Source organism: Opisthorchis viverrini (assembly GCF_000715545.1).
Source record: "Opisthorchis viverrini unplaced genomic scaffold opera_v5_61, whole genome shotgun sequence".
NCBI classification, from domain to species: Eukaryota; Metazoa; Platyhelminthes; class Trematoda; order Opisthorchiida; family Opisthorchiidae; genus Opisthorchis; species Opisthorchis viverrini.
Genome location: NW_008751717.1, coordinates 1,028,811 through 1,056,003, shown reverse-complemented (window position 1 = coordinate 1,056,003; position 27,193 = coordinate 1,028,811). Strand labels below are relative to the sequence as shown.

Here is a 27,193-nt window from a genome sequence, read left to right as displayed (position 1 = left end):
TTAACAATATTTGTAACGCCGTATGCTTTACCGTTGTGGTCACCCTCATAAAATGGGAATTTTCTACCGCCAACCTCTCTGAGCTCGGCCATTTGGGTGACGAACACGGCTTGCTCTGTGACCCTGAAATTTCTCTACCACAAACGCATGCTCTTAATCCAAAATCTTTGGTTGGGGTTCCATCGTATGCAGGTTTATCACATTACTACAAGTGATTCGTTCTAATTTTGTGGCAAGGCTTGACGATCTTTGGCATTAGATAACCAAAACCATCCCATCGAATAATAAAGTGGACTTCAACATTTCCTAAACGTTTGCTATTCTGTAGTCACCACGGTTCTCATCTGACTGCCTTTTGTGATGTGCGTTGACACTCAGCGACAATTATTAAGAGAGGTTTTGTCCTCAAGTATTAATAGGTGCTGAAGAGCGAAGAAGCATTGTGAGGTTGTTTCACCTTTGCTGTGCATCACCATCAGCATGTCTCACGGAACTTCAGACGACCTCAAGCCCACGACTTCTGGATAAATAGCTTAAGCCCTTAATCATTCGGCCATGAGCTACTGACCAATGTTGAGATTAACTCGAACTGACACTTCAAAGTTGCGAGTTCAAGACCCTCTGGTGTTTTGTAAGATTCGCGCTGCTGATGATTCTGACTAAAGTTGGAATGGTGCTACTCTGCTTTTCTGCGTAGTTTGACTTCACTGACAAAATGATATTTTCAGTGAACGTCCCAAATCCATTCACTCCATGAGCAAGCCTTTTTAGTTGAGGTCCCCTATGAAATTTCCAGGGATTTCGGTGTGAAAACACAACCGATAGGCTGTAGATGCGTGTGTACTTCCAAAGGCACAAAGGCATTTAATTCAAACCAGTTTCCGGACGCATGGCCTCAGTCGGGGTCTCTCATAAGGATTTTAAACTGCACGCTCCAGCTTTTGTCCACTGTCTTTGGTTTCAGCACAGTTTTGCCTGTACCTGTAGAACAGGGTGGAATAAGATTTGATTATCCATGAAAATCACAACGTCTGGGACGGAGTTTTTCTTGACCTTTCAACCACAGCAGTTCACCTTTATTGGTAGAACAATCGCAATGACTAAAAACGGAAGAAACAGAAGATTGGCACCTACCGAACCACACTCAACTCTGATCTTAGCGTTGTGTTTTTCCACCAGCGATCGACGCAGATGTCACACACAACACACGAACTGTTTGAAAAATACGTGCTGAACAGGGTTCGTATATCTGAAAAAAACTGGGGTTTGTCTCGTCATTTGCTTGTTTCCCTTTACTGTTATGTGTTTTGCAATACCAAGTTCTTTACAGTGGTAGACTATGTCTTTTCTGTCTGGACAAGGATCTGTACATGCTGAATGCCGTTAACGACCGTCAACCAGGAAAGCTGGTTGTTCCTCTAGTTCGGTCGCACTTTACCGCGTTTTTATGACCATGACCATTTACAAGGAACGCTCGACCATTTTAGATACGAGAATTTGGACGTTATTCATTGTTACTGGATCACTTGACTATCAACTTTAAGTAGTCGTTGTACGGAGATGGAAGTATTGAATTACTGGGATGTTTGTCGAACAACTTTGTAGCTTTTCACACGGGTCTTGTTACTACTACTTGAGTGCTCTGCTTAGCTGCTCCACTTGCAGTTGAAATCAAGATTTTCCCAACGAGTTGAACTTGCAGGGGATTGGAACAAAGCCGTTTGGTCATAGGTCCATCTTCGATCAAGGTGTGCTCACTCAAACATATCACTTGATCGAATATTGACCTAAAGGTGATCCGTCAAACGATGAATCGCCAAGCCACAGTGACGAACGGAGGTCAGGAAAAGGAGAGCAGCTTTAGCGAACTACACTCATTTGTGGTTTTACTTTGATAACAGCCTGCAAACTTCATATGTAAATGTGAGCAGAATGATTGAACTCTCGTGTCGCAGCACGCCAGTGACATCAAAATACCCCTGGATTGTAGGTTCTGGATAAACTGTATGTACTAGGGTTGCCACTCGGTTTCTAGAACAAGACCGATTAGAAGTAACGGTTTTTAACCGTTTCCAGATAGAAATATCTTTTCGTGTGCATAAATTGGATTGCTCAGCGGGATTTCGAGGCATTAAATCATATGGCCTGTAGACTCTGTAACATGATTCGCTAATTTTTGTTCGGTTCGCAGAGTGGTGTGAACAATCTGTAACATTTTCAGGAACTTTAAAAACCAAAAATTTTAAAAACGCATTTAAATGTGGACCGAGTTTTGCATCGTATCAGTTTACTTTCATCAACGATACTTCAACTGGCCTGATGTCCAACTTACCACATTTGTCCTCAATTGTCAACGGAAATGGTTCGTTCTACATACAACAATCACTCAGTTTATTAGAAAACTCTTTGTGTTATATCAGCAACCGATTCAGGGAGACATTTTTTATGGTAAGAAAGTGGTAGAAACCCAAAAATGTCAGCCGTATACGTGATTTTTTCCTAGTTATTATGAAACAAGTGGGTGTTGATGCTACATCGAAATATAACTAACACGTGTAGCGTGGAATGTCAGGAAGCTGGCGGTAATCGATGTTCGCGGGGATTTGGTGACGGCACACGCCAGTTTTGAAATGTTCACATGTGGAGATTAATATTGTTCGAACCACAAGACACACACAGCACACATTCGCACAAGTTGAAAGACGCAGGGGAGAAGACCGGAGCAGAGCAACAATGTGCACGTATTGAAACCGAAATTACAGGCACAATCCAAGTACAGGTAAAATTATGGCTCAAATGCACTTGAAAGGATGTGCAGGCGGGCTACTCTTTCCTACATGGGGCTCGAGGTGATTGTCGGGGTTACCTGTTATACGATGAACATGTGTGTACAGTTCAGTTTCACTTTCGTTACAGACGTGTAGCGTGGGACGTCAGGAAGTCAGCGGTATTCGACGTTCGAGAGGATGTAGCGACGGCACACGTCAGTTCTGAAATGCGCAGATGTAGAGGTTGGTATTACGGAATCCACACGGCACACACAGCACACATTCGCACAGATCGGATGACACAGAAAAGAGCACCGGAGCGTGGCAACGACAAACGTGTATTAAACCGGAGCCGAAACCGTAAGAAGGGGGTACAAAGTCAGGTCAAGGTCAATCAGGGATGGTGTACAAGAGGGTTACTCTCTCTTGCCCGGGGCTCGTGGTAGCTCGTCCGTGATACCTGCAATAGGGGGAGAGAGGGAGAGGCACGTTTAAGGTCATATGAGAGACGTGCAAGCAGATCTAGTCGAGTTTCAAATGCGTTACAGTCGCAAGATTTTATATGGGCGCGATTTTAAACCTTTGAAAATAGCGAAATAAATAATAGTATAAACAAAGTGTCAAACCGACATTTGCTTTTGAAGTAAAACGCTCATGGATGAAAGATTGCACCTTACTGAAGTTTTTGTTTGAGTGTTCTAGACTGGTCAAAGTACAAATTGGTGGCGCATTTCTCTGGAGAAGTTCGGATATTTCCCCAAGTGAGTTCTGCTTGGCCTCTGGGTCTCCCCAAAAAGAACAGCGTTGCAACTGTGTTATTATTCATTGATTCAGAACTCAGCAGATGATTCAAATGACGGAATATTGTTTACGATGATCACCCTATCCAACTGAACATATCCGTCTCACGTGCGCAACGAAACTACACCAGGGGGCGAGGACCGACACCGGAAGTTGGGATCAAACCCGTTTGAAAGGCCAATAAAATGGCTGATGAAGGTGATAGACAGTAGAAAATGTATAAACGTTCCTGTTTTTGGGACGCAGGAAAACAGCAAAAGAACTCTTTTGGTGCTGAAGCACACCTGTGGATCCGGTTCAAGTTGTAATTTTTCGATAAACGATAGTAGGTTAAGGGTGCTGTCATTATGGATAAGGAGACTTAAAATAAAACGTACCCTGTTCAAATGCGTCCACAAGGAAATCAGAATTATCTGCCATGTAGCCAGGAGGGGTAAACCAAGTTTCAGCGATTTCGGGTAGGGAGACAGCAGTGGTGCCAAGTCAGACAGGTCAGAACACTTATGTGTATGTTGTTGCAGTTTGTGGCGGCAAACTTATGCATTGTCTCCATCGCCTTTTCGTCTGACTAAGCTGGAAGGAAGGAATATTGGTACTTCAACGAATATGGTAAAAAGATGTTTGGAATGATTTGGTTCGACTCAGTTGGATCGGAGGATGGGTAGAAATGACGGTATATGGTGAAGTTAGTTTGATCTCAGAAGTTGACGGAGGCAAGACGGAGAAGTGGAAGCATATGTGAGAACCGGTGACAAATGGATAGCAGGTGGGATTGGGTAAAGTGTTTGAGGGTAGACAAGGAAATACAGAGTTTGCTGCGACCAACATGTGTAGAAGGGACGGATAGTTGTGTAACTCGGGCCAACAAGAATTTGCTAGGTTTGTGAGTTCTTCCAGCTAAGGCCGTCAAGCTTTAGTTTGGAAACGCCTTAGTCAAGCAAATTTCAACACCACCATATACGGATTTTCTCGATCACAACTTGTCACACCGCTTTTCCATCGCTTGTATTTTACTCTAGTTGTTATCCCAAAACCTGAAGTGCTTGAATCGTGGTAAACTGATCGTTGTAGCTGCGGAACACTTTCATTTGGGTTGACTCGTACAGAACTTTACAAAAACGGCAAGTCCCTTAAAACCATAGGCAGCATCAACTGGTACATCTTGTAGTATTTTTCTGACTATTACCATGACCGCTCACTCATCAGGAAGAGACAATGGTTGGTATCAATCAATAATGCTCGCTAGCCGGAAGTAAATACTGTCATTAAAACAATTGAAACTGAAGGTACTTGGTTTCTGTCTGTAAAAGAGCAAGTTGATGCCATCCCCAGGTGACTGACCATACAACACAGCATTTTCTCGAGGAGCGCGAACTTCCATGCTAAGTGAAATCCGCGAGCTTCGGTCTGGTGCTCATTGCGGGCAAAAAATAAATGCAAGTGAGTTGCTTGCCGATTAAAGTCACTCCCATGCTGGGCGGATCTTAGAAAAGTATCACCTGAGTGCTACAGAGTCACGCAAAAAAGGTAGCGAGTCGGTGAGTACCGGTTACTGAAGGAAAACCCTTGGGTTGCGCGAGCAACGTGGGTGGCGCCATGACCAACAGGCATGTAGTTTACATTTCATATACAGATTTTGGCAAAATAATTCATGTAGAAAATTTTTGACAGATTCGTCTGCCAAGCAAATTTGTGGTGACACCTCGCCGCATCCTGGACTTCTTAGTAGACAATAGCTACCACACGGTACACATGAGTCGCCTCCATAAAAAAGATTGGTTGAAGCCGTTTATAATAACTGCACATACAGAACCCAGCTGAATGCTGTAGCGTAAATACAACACCGCAAATTTAGTTTAAACCCTAGCTAACAACCAAGGCGGCAGGCCAAAACATTTAGAAGTATAGGTAAGCATGAACTAGCACACGTACCATAAATACAGCAGAAGGAAAGTTCGGACATATTGCAAACGGCATAGAAAGAATCACAAACATCGCAGACATTAGGAGTAATGCAGACAGCGGTTTACAAACAAAACACCATCGCGCTTACTTTGCATTTAAATTTATATTTACTTAATAGTATAGTTATTTAATTAAGTTATATGTATTTGATCTATTTATATTATATTCTGTTGATTTATTTATATTAATTTGTGTTCGTATTTTACTATATACTTATTTTATTTTTTTATTTTTTAAAGGTCAGAACACTTATGTGTATGTTGTTGCAGTTTGTGGCGGCAAACTTATGCATTGTCTCCATCGCCTTTTCGTCTGACTAAGCTGGAAGGAAGGAATATTGGTACTTCAACGAATATGGTAAAAAGATGTTTGGAATGATTTGGTTCGACTCAGTTGGATCGGAGGATGGGTAGAAATGACGGTATATGGTGAAGTTAGTTTGATGTCAGAAGTTGACGGAGGCAAGACGGAGAAGTGGAAGCATATGTGAGAACCGGTGACAAATGGATAGCAGGTGGGATTGGGTAAAGTGTTTGAGGGTAGACAAGGAAATACAGAGTTTGCTGCGACCAACATGTGTAGAAGGGACGGATAGTTGTGTAACTCGGGCCAACAAGAATTTGCTAGGTTTGTGAGTTCTTCCAGCTAAGGCCGTCAAGCTTTAGTTTGGAAACGCCTTAGTCAAGCAAATTTCAACACCACCATATACGGATTTTCTCGATCACAACTTGTCACACCGCTTTTCCATCGCTTGTATTTTACTCTAGTTGTTATCCCAAAACCTGAAGTGCTTGAATCGTGGTAAACTGATCGTTGTAGCTGCGGAACACTTTCATTTGGGTTGACTCGTACAGAACTTTACAAAAACGGCAAGTCCCTTAAAACCATAGGCAGCATCAACTGGTACATCTTGTAGTATTTTTCTGACTATTACCATGACCGCTCACTCATCAGGAAGAGACAATGGTTGGTATCAATCAATAATGCTCGCTAGCCGGAAGTAAATACTGTCATTAAAACAATTGAAACTGAAGGTACTTGGTTTCTGTCTGTAAAAGAGCAAGTTGATGCCATCCCCAGGTGACTGACCATACAACACAGCATTTTCTCGAGGAGCGCGAACTTCCATGCTAAGTGAAATCCGCGAGCTTCGGTCTGGTGCTCATTGCGGGCAAAAAATAAATGCAAGTGAGTTGCTTGCCGATTAAAGTCACTCCCATGCTGGGCGGATCTTAGAAAAGTATCACCTGAGTGCTACAGAGTCACGCAAAAAAGGTAGCGAGTCGGTGAGTACCGGTTACTGAAGGAAAACCCTTGGGTTGCGCGAGCAACGTGGGTGGCGCCATGACCAACAGGCATGTAGTTTACATTTCATATACAGATTTTGGCAAAATAATTCATGTAGAAAATTTTTGACAGATTCGTCTGCCAAGCAAATTTGTGGTGACACCTCGCCGCATCCTGGACTTCTTAGTAGACAATAGCTACCACACGGTACACATGAGTCGCCTCCATAAAAAAGATTGGTTGAAGCCGTTTATAATAACTGCACATACGGAACCCAGCTGAATGCTGTAGCGTAAATACAACACCGCAAATTTAGTTTAAACCCTAGCTAACAACCAAGGCGGCAGGCCAAAACATTTAGAAGTATAGGTAAGCATGAACTAGCACACGTACCATAAATACAGCAGAAGGAAAGTTCGGACATATTGCAAACGGCATAGAAAGAATCACAAACATCGCAGACATTAGGAGTAATGCAGACAGCGGTTTACAAACACCATCTCATGGCGCTTACTTTGCATTTAAATTTATATTTATTTAATAGTATAGTTATTTAATTTATACAAGGTCAACCCATGGTCACGCACAATTTCCCTTTAGTTGGAGGACCATGTAAGCGTACACCGGGGACTAGGCAGATTGAATGAATAACGGCTGTACGGGGCATTTGAGCAACTGCAATCGAGGTTTGAAGCTTGGGAAGGGGGTGGATGAGGAAGAAATAAGATGAAAGAAGTAGCGTCTGGTGAGTGCCAGGAGGCATCGGACAGGACGGTGTGAATAGAGAACAAACTAGAGGAGGATGACAACAAGCTAAATGAGACCAGGAAAGTGTCTATTTTGTTGGCTGACCTATAGGCCAAGTACTAACTGGCCAAAGTAAGTCCCTAATTCTGGGAAGGTAAGGACGTTGCCGCCAAGGTAGCTAGGAAGGAAGCTAGTCGTTGGATTGGTTGGAACGGTGAGATTACGTGGCAGTAGTTTTAGCCCAGCAAAAGAATCCAAACAGGGTTTACGTTGTGTAAATATGGGTTAGTGTAAACAGGTACAGCAGGCAAGTAATAAGCGGTCGGGTAACAGCTTCCGGGATAATGGATAGGACCCGTGGTTTAACTGAAATCTACTATGTCAGCTTAACAGGAAGGTAAGATTAAGGGTCGTCAGCCACCGAGTCACTGCTGTCAGCTCCAATAAACGAATGGCTCAAGGCAAAACAGTCATCAAGCGCTAGCTGCAACTGATGGTATTCAGGCACTGGTAAAGAATTTACAGTTTATATGTAATCGATCGCTTCAGAGAACAAGAGGGAAGAACGTGTGTCATGTCGGGATGATGAAGTGGACTTGTGGTGGCGCAACCCAACTAAGCCGAAGATGGCAACTCCTCATACGTCAAGGTTAGCCGTGAGCCTCAAACATTATTTTTAGGCTATCCATCCCATATATATATATATAAAGGTAACAATCAATGGTCTTTCGAAACCTCCGTGAGATGATATAGTGTGGATAGTGGAAGTGATTTTTAACATAGCTTGGAACAGGAAAAAGACAGTTCGAAAGGTCGACAATGGGAGTAAAAATCTAGAGATGCGGATACTGTAGGGATGGCAGGAAGTTAATTCAGGGCGGCAGTCAGCTATGTGAGCCCGTCTGTAGATTAGGCGATACAGGAGGCCTAGGTTCAGCCTTATTAGCCTCAGCCATAAAGGATCCAGCCCAAGAGACAAACAGAAAAGACGATTCGGCAGATTGAATCGACGGAAACAGGGACTTATCAAACGAAGGCTGCACTATCTCCACAGAATTCCGACTTGCACGCAAACACTGTGAGGCAAATGCAGGACTGGATGAAGTAATCGGTCTCATAAACTGCTTCAAGATGGTAGTTAAACATGGTTTATTGTGGAAGGATCGGCGGACAAAAGCGCAGCGCTAGCGGGCTTTGGCCACTCTATGCTTTGCGTGCCGGGAAAAATTAAAGGCACGTTATACCCAAGACCTAAGTCTCTCAATTCGGAAAGAATAAGTATCCCCGGGGGATCTGAAACCGATTTGAGAGGTTTAGGGTACAGGTTTGAGGACCAGGGGGATAAAGAGTTCAGATGAGACTGGATGTCAGCAAATGTGGAAACAGTCACTGGCGAACAGAAAAGAGGATCCATGGGTGATCGAATCAGTGAGATTATCATTGTATGGTAAGAACGGGGGGTAAACACACTACCCTGAATAACTCCGCTGGTAATGAAAAGAGGTGGTGAGAAGAGACACCCGATCTTGGTGATCTGGGTTCGCCCACTGAGGTAAGAAGTGGACCATCCTAGTAGCGACCACCAATCCCTGCAGATCGTGATTTGTTGAGGGGCGCACCGTGAGCGACTTGGTCGAACGCCTTGCGAATATCAAGATAGATAAGAATAATGCACAGTCCGGTATCGTAGGCTGATGAAATATGGTTAAAGAAATCAACCTGGCATGTGTTAACTAACCGCCGTACCACAAACCCATACTGTTGACCATAAAGGGTCTTGATTTTGAGCAGGCTGTTCATGATAAGGACTTTGGTGAGACGCACCAGAGTACGGGCGAGCAACCAGTTATAGTGAATGCCACGATACTAAGCTGGAGCGGTTCGTGGACCTAAGTTATGGTGTGGGGTGCTTCCACCGACTTTAAACTGTGTCAGCAACAACGGGGATATTGAAAAGATTAGGGATTAAGGAGTGTGTCCGGCCCATTAACTTCAAAGATGAGCGACGGCCCAGTTAAAAAGCGCCCGCGCCATCGTGCAGAACCTGTGCGGAATCTATACAGGACTTCTGCACTAATGTAAGGCTTTTAAACCGCGAGAGATTGAGACATCTAGGAGGCATCAAAGCCTCGTTATCTGTTTCAAAGTAATAAAGAACCACAACATCCTGTATTTCTGGATCCCTACGGAATGTAAACAATGACCAATCCAGGTGGTTTTGTTTCAGTGCACCATTTCCGCACCTGGGTGCGGACTGGGTACTGAAACTTGTTTAAATTCCGCACCCCGGTTGCAGAAATGTGCAGAATTTGTGCAGAAATTTGCGCACCCGAATGCAGATATGCTGCAGAAATTTCTGCACCGGTGCTAATGGGGGACACCGTCAGTGCCGAAAAAATTGTTCTTACCATAGTATGTTTCAATGACGGAAGGCTGGTCGAGATTTAGGGAGAATATACGGAAGATCATGGGCCACATCTAGGTACGCGAGATGTTGTGGCCCCGAAAGCCATCAGCGTTCATTTGGATATCAACATTTGTCACCGTAGTGTGTATCTCATATAGCTGCAGGAGGATACTTGCCTTCAGTCCACCGGCCCTCTGTCGCACGCAACACAGACGAGGATTTCGCAATACGGGCAGTTGATCCTTTAAAATAGATGGAAGAAAGCACCTGAGTTCGTCTAACACAACGGCTAAATCGTATATAGTTAGGCTCAGCCTACGCACCATCCGACGACGCCGTTAAAATAATCGTACGCGGTTTCCTAACACAACAAATCGTATATAGTTAGGCTCAGCCTACGCACCATCCGACGACGCCGTTAAAATAATCGTACGCGGTTTCGAATGGTTAAACAAGGATGGCGTTGAAAAGTGATATAGGTGTAAGCAGGACTGATACTTGCGCTGGGCCATCCTGCGGCAAAAAGCTGTATTGTCTGTAGTGGCAGAACGTTTCTTCAAGGAACGCAGTGATGAATGGCCTTTCAGCGCCAATGTACTGTTTGGTAAAATGCGCGGTAACGGAGATAGCTGTTACGAATTACCGCGAAGACATATCGTAACTGCTAAGCCAGTATATGTGACGCTGATTATGGGCTTCACCTATACCCGGCAAGCAATCCAATGGCCAACGACGGCTTTTCATACTCATAACTGTATTCGTTGTTATCGTATAGTTTCAGTGAAATTACATTGAGTATGCTTCTAGTGAGCGCTTATCTACTTACCCAAATCATTCCTCAAAAAGAGGATCCATTTAACCACCCAACGTTTAACTGATATCCGCCAACGCGCATGTCGTCTCACCCATGGTCTTCAGTCCGCACTCGTCTGCTGAATTCGAATTACTAGATACCAAAGCGAAGGAAGCAAATTCAGCTGAAAGTAGACAGTGCAAGGACAGACTAATACATAAACTCGAGAAATTGCTTTCTATCACTCGCTGTTCTAGTAACACAGCAGAAAAGAGTAAGTCATCCACTAGCTACTGTAGCGTAGCCAATTTATCAGATAGACCCTTCAGTGAAGAGGAACGTTGTCTGTTCGAGTAAGGATTGAAGTTTGCAGTACGTAATGGTGTTATAAGGGCAGAGGGGATTATTCCTAGTATTGAGTCTGTATTCCAGAAGCTTCCTGCAACGGATGCGGAAAAGTTACGTGTACAGTTGACTACGGTCCTACATACATTGCACCAGCTGAGCGAAGAGCCTTAAACACGTTGAAAAGTGTAGACAGCATATTAATTAAAAAGGCAGATAAAATTAAGGCCACGGTCGTCATGAATAAGGGTGACTATCTTCAGAGAGTTGGACAACACATAGCTGATGGTCCTTGCCGAAACATTAGTAACAGGACGATCACGTCAATTATGAACAACAGTAAAGTTGAAGTTGGAAGGTATCTAAGAGTTGCGATAAACCACCTGGGGCAAGGCAAATGGTATCGATTGTAACCAAAAAGTAAAATCCAACCACGACTTTACGCGTTACCGGAAAATTCACAAGGAAGACCAATAGTGGATGGCATAGGTTCGCCACCACATGAGCTGGCCATATTTCTGGCAGGTATCCTTAAACCATTTGCCGGCAAGTCACCCACACACATTCAAGATTCATATAACTTTGCTAAAAAATAGCTGGGTTTCAGATAGAGCCAAATGAAGTCCTGGTTGGCTTTGATGTCAACTAGATGTATACCAATGTTCCTAAAGCGGATGATGTGGAAGTAGCAAGAAGAATTTTTACTGGCAGACAAAGCTGCAAGAGCGAACGCAACTCTCCGTAGACGACATGTTTGAAGACATGAGGGTATGCTCCAACCTCAGTCATTTTGATTTCGTCTCAATTATGTACTCTCAAGAACAAGGCTTAGCGATGGGCTCACCAATATCCCCGATTTTGGCCAACATGTACATGAAAGACTTTGAGCAGAAAGCTTTAAGCGGATTAGGGTGTCCACCAATGGTGTTCTGGCCTTGCGTAAATGACACGTTCGTTGTGACAAAGCGGGATAAGGTAAACAAATTCTTTCAATATATGAACACTTTGGTCCCTCATGGAGCTAGAGTCCACATTGGTTACACTACCTTTCCTTGACTGAATGACACACGAAATTGACGGGAAATTAAAAACAACTGTATATCGGAAATCAACAGATGGCGGCGCGGTCTTAAACTGCTTCTCTGCACGTCCAAAAGCAGTATACACTAGCGTAGCTGCAGCGATTTTTAGAAGATCGAGAGCAGTGTGTACAGAGGAGGTGGACCGAAGAGCAGCTCAACTTGAGGTAAAAAAGCGACTTCAAGATAGCGGATGCCCAGTGGGTTAAACTAGGCGGTGTATTGGTCTGGCTACCCAATAAGTTAGTTTACCAGGAGTGTGTGGCAAAGAAATAAAAATAATAACGCTAGGTTGGGTATAAAATAATAAAGAAGGCAGACGGAACAGACTCACTGACAATTGCTTGCTTTAAAGTAGTTCGTCGTTGGCCCAGGTCAGCAAATAAACAATAACCCAATTATGTTGGTCCATAGGTCTTCTTCTGAACGGTTCCCACATATAATAGATTCCGAAGATGGTCTGAAATGTTTTGGTACCAGAGTTAGTACTTGAGACTCGCGAATGACCGCTGCAAGCGTGAGCGAAATCAGAAGAGAGAGTCAAAGCAGGTGACCACGCTTGTAGTATGTGAAATTGCACAAGTGCGCGTTTTCTGGTTCTTCGTATTCAAACAAAAAACGATTATACAATTGATGAGATACGTAGTGTTATAATGTAAGTAAAGCACCCGAGCGGCAGCTAAGACGGGTATCATTGCCAACATCAAGGCCCAACAAGGAATGGATCGGAACAGCGGTCATTCCATAGAAAACAGGGACATCTGAAGTCATTAGAAGGGTACTGAATACGGTTAACATTAGAGTAGCATTCCAGAAGGGGGAGACTTCACGCTCGGCGTTGGTGCATTTGAAGGATCGCACTTCGGTGGTTGTTGCTAGGACCTGTGTATGCAAAATAAAATGTAACGACTGTACGAAGGTTTACATAGGTCAGACAGCCAGGGAATTGCACACCAGAATTGGTGAGCATAAGCGTCCCATTAACAGATCACCGAGAATCGAGTATGAATACCAGGAGTTAGTCAGAGATTCAGCAATGGCAGGGCATGCGCTAAACACTGGACATAATACAGATTCAGAAAATGTGGACATCTTGAGACTGGGTTTAAGATTCACACCAGAGCCACTGGTGGCCGAGGCGGTGGAAATCGCCAAGCATCTCAGTGTGAATAGAATAGAGGGGGTTGAACTTGCAAGCGTGTGGAGGGCGATCTTAGATGACATGAGGCGTTGTGCGGTTACCAGAGAAATGGCCTGGGTCTAAAAGTGCAAACTCCAACTAAGGTTAGCTCCAATCAACCACACCACCCCCATCCCCAAACCAATTGTCCCAGCACTCGTGGACGAACACAGACGAAATCTGTGAACGACCCCGAGAGGAATTTTCCATTAGGGTGTTCTAGGCTGAAAAAGCAAGGACGAAAAATCCCGGTTCATCATAAAGCCGAATTCCTCCTAACCAATCTGTCGTAACTCTTGGTCATCCCCACTAATCAACAAACAGAAACATCAGACTGAATACCCAGCACTGATCAAGTCACTAGTCATAAGGAAACTCACGGACTGGTTCTCTGTCTGCCTTAAAACCCAATCAACCTACCGACTTACTCACTTGGCCTGACGAAGCTTTTGTGTCAAAAGCGAAACGTTGCCCAGGAATAAATCCACTGACTGTTTACCAAACCCCTCTGAAACGATGACTTTCCAATCGGTCCCAAACATTTTTAATTGATTCAAATCGAAACACTTAATCCGGAATCTTTATGCATTAATAAAAGTTTTTAATATGGTTGACAGTGGTGAGTGGCAACAAGTATAAACACAAATGCAATGCGAAATGTGGAGCGAGTCAAAAGAAAAACTTATTGCTTTTAGAGTTCCTTGGTAAAAGTCCGGACGGCGGGAACGTTTTTTCTCCGCAGTATAACTGCTACACGTGTTCCTTACTTGCCCGTGAACACGTGACTCCTTGCTTCATGCGCGCGAGTCTGTATGTCGACTGTGCTGCTTTTTTGGCCGTGTTCTGCCCTTACATATGTTGACTGAACCGTGAAAAACTACGATGTGAAGTCTCTTTGTGCCCCCAAAGAGACCAAGGGACATGTTGTTAACCAAAGGTCATGTCATTCAGGCCACGATGTTTCGTGAGGCACGTTGTGGTACGTGAAACAGAGCAAAAGACGAAGGCAACACTGGACGCGGATATACTTATCAGATTGTGGGACCACCACATAGTGTGCCATTTGTAACCCCAACTCAAAATTCCATCATTCTTGTTTGTAAGTTAAGCGTTCAATGGATAGCTCATTCTTTGAACGCACACACTTCCTTTCAGCTGTGATCGGTTGCACGAATGGGGCTTCTGAACCTGATGGTCTACGCTAATGAGGCTCCTGACCACGAACGAGTTATGGAATGCTTCTCCTAGAAACAGTCTCTGTGATATTATATTCCATCCTCTGTCCAAAATAAAACTTACTCTCCTGATTTTTACAAATCCCACCAGAATCTACATTTACTTAGCCAGAACATTTTCAACTCCCATGCAGCAAAGCATTCACTGCTAATCGTGCTAGTGTTTTACATGTACGACAATCTTATAATCCACCTATTTTGACGCCTGCCCACGCACATCCATATGCTCAATCAGCACGCATTGAAGCCTCCATGGTCCTTCTCTACTGTTTAGAGGCCCTAACCTTCCAGATATCCTGTCAATTTACGCACCGTTTATTCTGAGCATAGAAACTGCTTCACCCTCCTAGTTTAATCAATGACAATTCTGTGGTGAATCTATGTTATCCGTCTCTCTACCCACTGGACGAACACATGTTGGCCCAATCCACTCAACTTCCCAGGAAAGTACCTCAACTCTCTTGTGAGTACTCAAGTCGAGATACGTAATCAATGGTGAGGCCTACTGCTCCCTCGGTTCTGTAAAGTTAACCACGAAACTTCTACTGATGTCAAAAATTCTTATATAGGAATCCACGGGCATCCAGCTTCCGATCCGTGCATGGTTTCCGAGCCAGTTATACGAAGCCATTCGGGCACAAAAGGAGGCTTTCGACAGGAGACTACCCATCATGTTCCGAATGAGGCTGCATCAAGTAAAGCCCAATGATCATGAGGACCTCAGTTGGAAGCCCATGCAGGAAAACTCAGCAGCATAACTCGCTCGACCTGCAGTTAAAAATAAAACGTCGAGTGTCGAGTAGTTGAACTGAAGGAACGTGAAGGTCATGCAGCATCGAAAGTGCGCTCATAACAAGGTCGCTTGGTTACCTCGTGGTTGACCTAATGTGTTAACTTGTACGGGGACATACAGATACAAACGGACATTCATATACATTTTTATCAACGTAACCCAATGTCGCTGAGATGCCAGATATAGCTCCAGAGCTCGAACAGAAATCTTCAAGAAATATATTCCATAAAGTTCACGATAAACTATCTGCAAATAGAGTATTTGTTGGAGCATTCATATGCAGTGGGTGTAGCATCATACGTGTTAAATTTTAGCCGTCGGAGTAATAGTCGTATCATCCACAGTCACTGCTTACTTTAAAACCCGTGCCCGAAAGGTTTGTCAATTCCACTCATGTTCTAGCTATTTTCAGCTTTATTCCACGAATCTGATAAATAGGACCTTCGAGATAGACACCCTGAACGATGTTTTTTTAAAGGACAATGAAGAATTTCAGTTCATTTCTGGCAGTATCCATTACTTCCGAATCCCAAGGATTTATTGGTTGGACCGATTGCAGAAGGCAAGTGCGCTCGGACTGGATGCCGTACAAATGTGAGTTTTCATCTAAACCTAGTCAAATCCGATGCACTATCCTGGTAATTTTCTTTCCCTTATCGCCGCCAAGCTACCTCAACTCACCATGCTTAATGTTCGCTTGAGACCCTAAGTCCTGTGAGTTGAGTACGGCAGTGAGGCATCGGTGTTGAATACTGATATCATGCTGTCGATGATGATGATGATAATATTCTGTGAGTTAATGGAAAACCCACAGAACAGACAGGAGACGGAAATTGGCCTGGGTACTGGACAACAGCGGTCGAGCGAACAACCTACCCGTCAGTGTCAACTAGTTGAGGCCCATTGTAAGCAGTCCATCCAACAGTGTAAGACATAATGGACGAGCCCATTATCTTCGGCTCAGTTTTCCAGCAATAAACCCTGTACCTAGACTGCATTAATTATAGCTGCTGCCACCGGAAATGGGGAAGCATAAGATATGTGGCCAAGCATTGAAGGCGATGAAATGGTCACTTAATTCGTATTTTACTTTCTTGTGATGGAAAGGGAAACCGGGGATAGCTACTCATTGAGTTTGAGAGCTTCGGTGCACAAACGCTAATGTCTCCTTGTTGTAGCCATGGATACAAGTGTCATTAATCTTTGATGGGGTAAATCCAAGGAGGTGGCTGCCGATTGAGTTACTGGCTATCGTTTTTATACTTTGTTGGTGGGTGGTACACTGTCCACATAATAGCCGGTTCCACTCAGCACAGCGTGGAACAAAAACAAGCCCTTTAAAACATTCAAAGTACATGTCTTAACCAGCGTGAACTGCGAAGCTTGAGTAGTTCGTTCATTGCGGAATAGTTATCTTAAACTGTCTGGCGTACCACAGCATCGTTAATCCGATGTTCCCACCAGATTCGGTCGTTTCTCCAGTGGCCATATGCTGTCAGCCTTCAGTCACCGTATACTCGTAGAGGTCATGTTTCTGATCCATTGAGCAGTATGGATGGCACTGCTGCAATGTATATTATGCACTTGGCAGAAACCGAAGTCACACCACTGCCATAAGTGTCAGAGTGTACGAGGGCTGGGACACTGCCAGGTTGTCCAAGCCTAGACAGAGGAAGTCGAGGTCGGATTGAACCGCGGATTTTTGGTCAGTAAATCTGCGCTCTAATCACTGAGTTATCGCGCTCCAGGTATTTAGGTTATCTCAGTTGCATCTTTTAGAGGTCTGAAACTAGGAGATTAACGACATCCTCATCGCGCCATCATCATCGTAGAGCACAGCAAAATCATTGCCGTACAACCACAAAGTTTATTTAATTATATTTAAAGCCTTGATGTGAGTATAAAAGAGAAGACAATGCACGAGGGAGGTATGCGTGGCACATGATAGCACCATCGTGGTCGGTGATGCTGGACGACTTCCTCGATTGAACTACCTGCCGCACAACCAAATGCCCGTTTTCTAATCACCTTATCAGTAACACGCTGACGCTATCTAAAACCAGCCACGCCTCTGAGGCATCAGTCGACAAAACCCTGAAGATGCCTCACATCTGTCCGTAGAGGCCACGTATCGTACTCATAACACAGCACAGCTTTTACTGTAGCCTGGTACCCACGACCTTTAAGATCTATTGAGATGCTATTTTGATGCCAAAAGTGACGCAAACTAGCAAAAGTGATTCGATTCTTTGAGATTCCCGCACTTACTTCATCAAACACTTCCATCAGAGCTTATAGAACTACTGAGGTATGTAAAGCTATCCACAACATCCAGCGATTCTCCCTGAATTGTTAGTGATATCGTTTCAGGCTGCACGTTTTGAAGCATGATTTTGCTTTCTGAGGTCCAAGAAGCATGCTAAAAGTTGGTATGATGCTGGTCAGTCTATTCAATAGGGCTTGTGCTTCGCTTTGGTCTTTAAAGATGCGGGCAATGTCATCTGCGTACTCCATGTCGACACGGCTCTCGCCGGCAACAATTTGAACACCTGGGCTTGCAGACCCTTTGAACGTTCGCCTCATTATTTTATCATTGATGAAGTTGAACAGGAATGGAGAGAGTGGACGTTCTTGTCGGACACCACTTTTTGTAGGGAAGCTTTTGAAGAGCTCACCATACAGTGTCACTCGTTCAGAAGTATGCGAAGTTAGGGACGGGACTTTTTTCACAAACTTCTCTAGCGTACCCTATTGAGCAAGTGTAGTTATCAGCACTGACCGATCGACAGAATCTAACGCACCCTTGAAGTCAAAGAACATCAGGATTGTGGCTCATCTGCACATGTAACGTTGCTCTAACACTGAGGGAGTGTGAAGATGTGGTCAACGCAGTCCCTTCCCGGTCGAAATCCCTCTTGATTCCCACTAGTCAAGGGTTCGCGTGCCACCGTAAGGCGTTGAAGAATCAGCGACACCACAAGCCTTGTCACAACAGGCGTCAAACCAACATCTCTTTGGTTAATGCATTCACTGCGAGTACCCGTTCTGAAGATGGGCACTATTATCGATTCACCGCAGTTGTCTGGAAAGGTGTCCCTCCCAGATGGACCTAAACAGGCTAGACATCGTACCATCCGGCCGGCGTTCGAGGAGTTGTCTCTGATAATTTCGTTTGACTTCTGGGTTTGCTAGCTTCTCAACGGCTAAGCGAGGTGTGCGCATTTTACGTACACCTGAAACGCGCATTGAAAAGCAGCAGCGTACAAGTGCATAGTCAGGGTCTACGCTCTGGACGCTACCTCAAACCCCGTAACAAAAGCGTTTCAGGCACCCAACCCTATCGAAGAAACAACAAAGCCCGGCTTATGACGAGAGCTCAATGCATACCAAAGATAGTTCACCTGTAACGCCCTTCTGGTGTCTATATGCCATGCTATCCGAAGAAGTAACCAGGGCTGGGATACTGCCAGGTTGCCCAAGCCTAGACAGGAGAAATTGAGCTGCAGAGATCGGGTTCGAATCACGAACCTTTCGGTTAGTATATTGGCACTCTGACTACTGAGCCATCTCGCGATAAACAGAGTAACTGACAACAAGATCTAATAGGTTGCGTGAAGCGTCAGACAGTAGATTTAATGTTACTGGGCATTGCTTGACGTGATGATGCCAAACACCTATCGCTACACCGTACTCTCAGTTCGATAGAGGCCTTCATGCAGTGACAAAGGTGGCAGGTGCAGCCGGACCTCATTCACTGCAGCGCAGTGTTGTTACCGACTTCAAGCCAGTCTGCCGCCAGTTACTGCTGGCATTGCTATGCAACATGACTTCTCGGACTACATCCTCAAAATCGCAGATTCGTCAGTTATCGCTCCTGTATAGACGCGAATATTGTGACCATATTTTCTAAGGCGGCTGTTTGTCACTCTTAGAGGTGAAGAAATGTGCTTTTTGCTTATGGTCGTTGGGCGTTATGGACGATCGCTACAGACTACTTTCCTGGAGTTGCAGACAGGCAAGAAGATGGCCAGATGTTTACGACAAAAGTGCTCTCTCTTGTTTTGACTTCCGTTGCGTTTTTATTCTTCGAAATCTTAGAAAAGACACTTAGACCTGTCAAAAGCACCACGTTTAAATGCTTGCGTGGGAAAATATCTTTGACCGCGGGTGTGCATACGACACCGTTTTTGCTTTTGAACAAAAAATGACGCGGATGTTTTTGGGGTAATCCGATCACGATGGGTCCATCCTTTGCTCTTATGAAATGTGTAATCGTGCTTCCTAACACAAAGAACTGATAATACTACTTGAAAAACAAGGAGACACCTGCTGTTCCGGGGCACTTTAGGTAAGCTAGAAGTTGTATTCGACTCGACTCTAATGTGAAAGGTCTGGTCGGTGCTGAAATCCTCAAGGCTTATATTGCGGTCACTGATGTGCGATACACGGCGACGTCGTCGTAGACTTCTGGCTGTTAAACTACAATACAGTTTGTACTTTTGCGCAGTTGTTAGTGGTAACCTCAGGGTGACGTGGCGGAGACTTCTCTAGTATTCGCTAACCGTTGTCTCAAACTCTAAAAACATGTTCTTTGGCATCATCAAATATGCTTCAATAAAAACAAAAAAAATAAGTGTTCAATTCTGCAACGAGATCTCCAACAGAAAAACGTTAGATGCTAAGTTATCCCCGGTGTCTGGTGACCTTCACACACCATCATAGCTTCGCTGATGACCGCCTGAGACAGCGATTCAAGCAGGATGTGAATCGGCTCTACTTGATCGCTGATTTCTCCGCAGTCCCTACACNACGAGCGCTACTTGTAGAGATCATCTTGTAAGCAATATGCACAATGTGGTTTACAGCATTCAGTCGAATTGTGAGTACGCCATACGTGTTTCTTCGATGGAAATACGTGCTGATCGCCCACGGACCGCTGTATCTCTCACAGGGATGGAATCAGTCACCAGTTTGTAACACAAAAATTAGTCTATGGAAGTCCCGTGAGATCTTGGAAACTGCTGGAAAGCTCACGATAAGAAAGACCATTTGAACTGACGGGTAGCAACATATGGTTGTGTGGTGCTGGTGATTCACGCACTGCTTATTTGTGGTCGCCGCCACGAAGTAACTAATAGCAAGCCTGGCGAAAGGGTGATTGAAATGGTGATGGGGATAATAGTGAAGGTCATGACGTGCTTGAAAAAGATCGTCTTGACTCTCACCAGGTTTCTCCATAGCCTGTGGATGACTACTTCATCAGTCATGCGTGGTATGGGGGATCTATAAACCGATCAGGGCCCAACGTCCTGTGCAGTATAAAACAAGAACTTGAAACTGGCGTGTGCATCAGATCAATGGATTGAGGTTGACCAACCACTTACCCTTTAACAAGGTTTGTAACTGATTTTGAGTGCATTCGTGTGTATGCCGGACATGGAGTTCATAGTACCAGTGAAGTTTATGAAATTGCGGTGAAAAATTAGGTGCGTGTGTCAGGGAGCCGACGGGTATAGCTGACCGATGTATTTCAAAGTTTTGCGTAAAAATAGTTCAGCTCTCAGCATGCCTGTCTAAGTAGGCGGCAGTGATTGCTGCTGTCTCCGTTAAGCTAATCAAACCCAACTTAATAATAAGAGTTAGTGTGAAAAAGGGATTTGGGGTAACTAACGGCAGTTCTGCATTACCTGGATCATCTCACCACAGGTTTGCGTTATGCACAAGAGCAGGAAAAACCTTTAGCGTACAAGTAGTTTCATTTTGCATTTTGTGAAGCCATCCATTATCAGGCGCTTTGTGCATTCCAATATTGAGTAGCATAAAGATTTCTCGAAAGTGTAACTTTCCTAGACGGACTGATCTGAGATAGCTAAGTTGTACCTACTTGCTGGGATATAATACTTTGCTGTCTCGGTCGCAAGAAGTAACCGCTTATCTCACTCAGATAAACAGAACTGCATGAATTGGGATGGGATTTGAGTGAACCTTTAGGCTGATGGGTCCGTCGGCTATACACAAGTCTCCTAAGAACTGCGCAACTGCTAAATTGGAACGGCAGTTTCTGAGACAGTGGCTTAACACCAGTGGGAGCACCCCGGGTCACCCTCTGCCCTTATTTGGGTAGATTTTCTCCGGATTCAATTAAATCTCCTCTGGGGTCAGCGTCGTTCGTTGAGTAGTTGAACTATGTCCGAACGGACAGCTTCAAGAATGGTGAGATAGGAGAAGTTTGTGGCCACTGTCGAAAGTAGGCACAAAACGATTATCGGATTACATTTTCGTGTGATGCTGTTCTAGGAGTGCGAAATGGATGATCTGATCTAACTCTGAACTCTGGGAAGTTCACGAGAAGCCGAAAAGTGTATATCAAAGGAACACCACGCTAAGTGAAGAATTTATCCTTTCCGAACTTCAATTTTAATTACTAATTATGGATCGGATTGTGAAGAGAGTTCAATTGAAGACACTCACTATTTTCCTGGAGTACTCTAACGTATTACCAATTTCGGTATACAGTCACTTCGATTGGATGGAAAATGAGAGGAACTAATTCTTACCATGCTGTGTGTGACCCGGCTATCCCGAGTTTGGTTGAATGACCCTGTTCCTCGGAGGGTTAGGACTCATTTAACCCACGCGGGATGAGTCTCCACGCCCAGCACAGAACCATCAGAAATCCTTCACGGGTTCCACAACTGTTTAGTTGCTACCATCATCTCTCGCGGGGGTGAAATCGAAAGGGATGTTTCACACTGAATATCCCACTACTCCTCCATCGTAGCAATCCTTCACAGGTAATATATGAAATCATGCATATGGAAATCCAGAACGTCCTAGCGGTCTTCATTAAGAACGACAGAAGAAAACCTTGGACTACACTTCAAGAACGGATCCCAGGCGGTGAAAGAACAATCGGCTATTTCTGGTTCTGTGCAAACGCCAGAAACAGAATATCACACCTGTTTCTTTTGCGGTTTGAAAGGTGCCGTTCATGCGAGCTTTTGCCAGATGAAACCAACGTGTATTTCATGTGTGTGAAATGACAGCGAAGCCTTCACTTTCACTAATTGCCACGTGACATCCGGTAACCGTTTCGATTAATCCGAATGAAATAAAAGCATGTTATACCCAAATCGGCTATCCCGCATGGGATAACGAAGCCAGAACAACCTTATACGGGTTTTGTCCTTCAGGAATAAACCAAGTTTTGTTTCAGTGGTTACCAAGTGAGCTACTTTGTGTTTGGTTCAGCTCGACTTCAATTAGTCATTCGAAATTATAACTACTAGCAACTGAAGAGTAGCAACGTGTGATCCATAAATAAATGTAACAAAGGCCACTTTTATAAAAGTAATTTTCAGACGGTCGTATTTCAACGATTGCCTTGCTCCTGTACTACAGTGAACATATCTTGGAAACTGCAACCCCCAGTTGCTGTATGACAGTTTGTCAAAATGAGGGGATTATTATATTTCCCCTATTTATTGCATATATACTTATATCCTTCACATGAACATTACAGTGACATTTTAACGTCAACTCTTTAGGTCTGCGGAGCAAGTTTGAGAATCATCTCATTTTTCACGAATACCGGTTAGTAGGACTGAATCCTTTGACATCAGAATCTGCTCTAGAGTTCAGAAGAACGTTAGTTGGTGTGACAACACCAAGAGGTGAACTATAGGAACCACTACCCAGTGCCGTCTCGTCTCGTCGACAGAGACTTCGACTGTATCCTACGATCCTTCAGCGTCTAACTCTTCACAAATCACTTCAGTATACTTTTAATAAATGCAAAAAGTAAATACATGTATGCATTCCACTTTCAGGCCAACTCAACTTTTAGGTTTGCACGTCCATACATTCTGTGCTTGACTACGCTTTCGTATATTAATCAGGTGGAGACAAACTAGAAGGCGTGGTTTTGTCGAGCTTAATAATCACTCATCAGATTTAAAATGAGAGAAATAAAGATCCAACTGTATCTTCTGGAAATGGGATAATGGTGAAAAACGTAAGTGGGGCTATAATTTCCGCAACAAGCATCCTATACTTTGAACTATGTCTGAGTGGTTGTTCTGTATATGATGTTATGTTGACCGTATGTCACACAGCCTGGAATGTAAAATTCTTTGTAGAAGTCTTTGGCCGTTGCTATATCATTTTCCTTGATTTGTTCCCATCGTGGATAATAAGCTGAGTGGCATGCATTGTTTTTCCTCTCATTCACGAAGGTGTAGAAGAGCGAGTAGGTTTGGCAAACAGTAGGAAATCGAGCGAATCAATTAACGACTGAAACACTCCTGGAATATGATTGTGTGGCCTTTTGTATTTTCTTCCTCGAAACATATGTCAACAGTGAACGCCTGACGCACTGCTTGGTACAGAATAAACCAAAACAGAATCGCAATACGGTGCACACCACATCAAGCGTGATGACATTTAGAAAAGTTGGTCTTACTACAAGGAATTTTATAAGCGTGAATTGCATGTTATCTGTGTCGCTTAGTTCAGGCTATATTCTCCCTCATCCTCTCGTGTGACAGCGTCCACCGTCAACGATTTTATCCAACCATCCTTAATGAGGGTTCATCCGTGCTCGGACATTGATGTATTTACGGTTAAATGGCACAGAGAATTCAATAAGAAAGATACTGATGGCTACACCTCTGGAAGTTTCTGCGATGTGGGCATTAAGCGGCCCCAAAGAATTGCCGGTACATAATATTTAGCACATCGATTGTCAGTTACTTCGCGAGCACGAATTTGATTAAATATTTTGTGAACTGTGTGTCACATTAATTGATGTGGCATGTGAATAAGAGCACGACGATTTTGGGTGGAGTTTTTACTGCAAAACTTTTCGATTACCTTCACTGGAGGCGGAAAGCTTTGTGATACTTCTCAAATGCTACCAAAATTTACCGCTGGTTTTGAAAATAGTAGTCAAGCTAAGACCTCTTCCTCGATTTGAATTTTATGCTTTTATAAAATGAAACTCGCCCTCCAGTTTTAGTAAAGGATTCGGGTTATGATGTTAGGGACCTTTCTGCACTGGACGTGGCTTCTGTAAATGTAGGATTTTACTGCATCTGAGCCATAACAAGAACTTCATAGGACTGATGATAAGCATTCGCGTTTCAGGACGTGCTTTACGTAATGGCTTACCTGTTTGGGGATAGCGTTCTTTCAGTATGCTTCTTTTCATCAATTCGGAGTGATTGTTTGAGGGCAGGGCGCGTGTGTATGAAAGGTTAACACAAGATTCGTTCTCCTAGGCAGTTCGTTCCTTGCTTCTTTGAAGACCTTCATTTTAGTAAATTTGCGCGATTATCAGCCGTTGAGCAGTACTCCCTTCCCCGGCGATTGCTAACTTCCCAACAGACTGTAGTTCTGACACCTACGAAGGCAGTTTTGTGGCGCTTTAGGCGCTTAATTACCAGAGCTAAAGCTCAGGTATTGTCTGGACTTCGTGGAAAGATTTTGGAGTTTTTAACTGAGATTTCGTCTTGTAGGTAGGGTTGAGATGGTTCAGTGGTAGAAGTTCGGTTTTACTGACCGGAAGGTTCGTGCTTCAAACCCGACCTGTACATCTTGATTTATCCTTTCTTTGCTCTGGCAACCTGGCAGTATCCCAGCCCTCGTGCTTTCTTTGGGTGGCCTCTCGACTAGACACCGAAAGGATGTTTCAGTTGAAATATTATCTTTTCCCTTCTTTTTGATCCTCTCTTATTTGTGTTCCCGTAGATCTTGATGGTGGTTACCGTTTGGGAACCAGTTTTGAATACCTGGTATCTGGTTGTTCTTTTTCTTTGTGCTGTCACTTCTTGCTTCTCGCAGTCTTGTCCATAATTTGTTTTTTTTTGCACCGGAATGATTGCTGTCTCTAATTATACGAACCCTGCGTTTTTACACTTATTTTATATCTTATTTTTTACGAACTCTTTTTCTGGGCCTGTAAGTATTTTGCCACCAGTATGTCGGAAGCTTTCCTACCCTCCCTATATTTTAGCTACCATTATCCCTCTTACCACTGAAGCAAAGTATCCTTTAGATGTTGCCTGAGTGAAGTTTCTCCCGGCCCTAGAGTTCCAACATTTAGCCTATCGTGGCTGAGCACGATGTCGATTTAATTGCCACAATATACTCGGCTGGGGCATCCGTGATGCGTAAGGGTTCTGGAACTTGGGGATTTGGACTGCATAACATCCTCGGGAAAGATGGTGACAAGGCAGTCACATTGCCGTCAGCGTATTATCCGAAACAATCCTACTTATCTTTTATCCTGTTGATGGTGTTTCAAGAAACTCGTTTGACTGCCGAGCACGCACAACGCCGCTGTGGAACCACCGCCACATCTCGGCTTACTCATGAGCAAATGCTGTCGTAACACGCTCAACATAATCACGCTAAGATGGTGTGGGAGTGGGCCGTTTCAAATCCGAAATGATTGCAGTTGTAATCACACCGTATGGAGTTAGAGTAACGGAATTCGGTCCTTGCTTCATCTGAAATACCACTAGTGTAGTTCAACCTAGTGCTGTTCAACCTCAATTTATTTCCACATACGGTCTAGCAAGTTACAAAATGACAGCAGCAACCCATTTGTTTTACAGCTTACTAGACTTTCGGCCATTGCAACAGTTAGGCAGTCTTCTTTTGACGAACGACTTAGAAGATTGTTGTCATTGGGCTCCCTTCTTGCTTCTTTCACAGAGATATTCCCTGGAATTTTCATGAACGCAAAGAAGGCGAGTACACCTTCGAGGGCATGGCAGATGTAGAACATTTCATCTTCACTGCACAACAACAAGGATTGCTAGTGATCTGCCGTATAGGCCCCTACATTGGCTCAGATTGGTCACTAGTGAGTTGATATTGCCCTGTTACCTCTTTTCGTTGGTACTAAATCAGAAGATTCATCAAGTTTTGACTTTCACTGTTAATGTCGACTCTTGAATCAAGCAGTCTAATGAATGAACCGGTAGGCGAGTTCACGCACTTTATTGAATCGGTCCACCATATGACAAAGCAATCAGCATTGCTAAGGAGGCAATTAAGGAGTTTTCTCTTATTAAGAACGGTTTTGTGAAGCTCAGCTATTCCAAAAGACAGAAGGAACCGTGGAATTCCTAATTGATACAGTATGTAGCTGTAACCTCTTGTAAGCGTCTTTCTATTAGTTTTTTTGCTAAACATAATCGAAGCGTTAGATCAAAGTGACATATTGCTGAAGGTATATAATTGGGTCATGAGTAGCATGAAGTAGTTAAAATCGAGGTTTGGACGAAACGCTTTATGAAGTCTATCTCAGTGGAATACAGCGTGTATTTCTCCACTGTGTTGTCCATAAATGACTGGCATTCATCTATCGGCATGCTTTGTTTTTTATGCTGAGGAATAGCATTAATCGCTTTAACGGTCATGCTTCGTATTTTGTTTCGACGGAATACGAATCGAATGCATGCGGGATATTAAGTACGGAAAAAAACTTGGTAGCTATTTCTGGGTGTAATAAATTGTAGGTTCCGGCACCCTAGATGTGGACAACTTATTTACTGTGGTGCAATGTGTTTAATGGCTTTGTTTCTGAGTTCGATAAACGAACCGCCGAAAAGTTGTTGCATTCTTCCGGATTGACATACATTACTTTTTGAACCCAGACCGCTTTGAGACTGACCATGCTACACAGAGGCCTTGAATCCCATTTTCGCTTATCAGGCGTGCAAGAAAATGAAGATGCTGATAACCACTAACATACCACTCATAGATATAGCGATCGACGATCGTGTC

At 43.8% G+C, this 27,193-nt stretch overlaps 1 protein-coding gene across 1 annotated transcript in view; it reads left to right on the top strand.

Moving 5' to 3' along the window:
* Positions 1 to 15,459: 15,459 nt before the first annotated feature.
* The window catches only part of T265_03972 (hypothetical protein), a gene marked incomplete at both ends in the record, with an annotated part of 45,679 nt that continues 33,945 nt past the window's right edge, over positions 15,460 to 27,193 (top strand). Inside the window, 2 exons of the mRNA XM_009168579.1 lie at positions 15,460 to 15,994; positions 26,117 to 26,267. Coding sequence (XP_009166843.1) covers positions 26,172 to 26,267 — 96 coding nt within the window. The remainder of the gene's footprint in view (positions 15,995 to 26,116; positions 26,268 to 27,193) is intronic.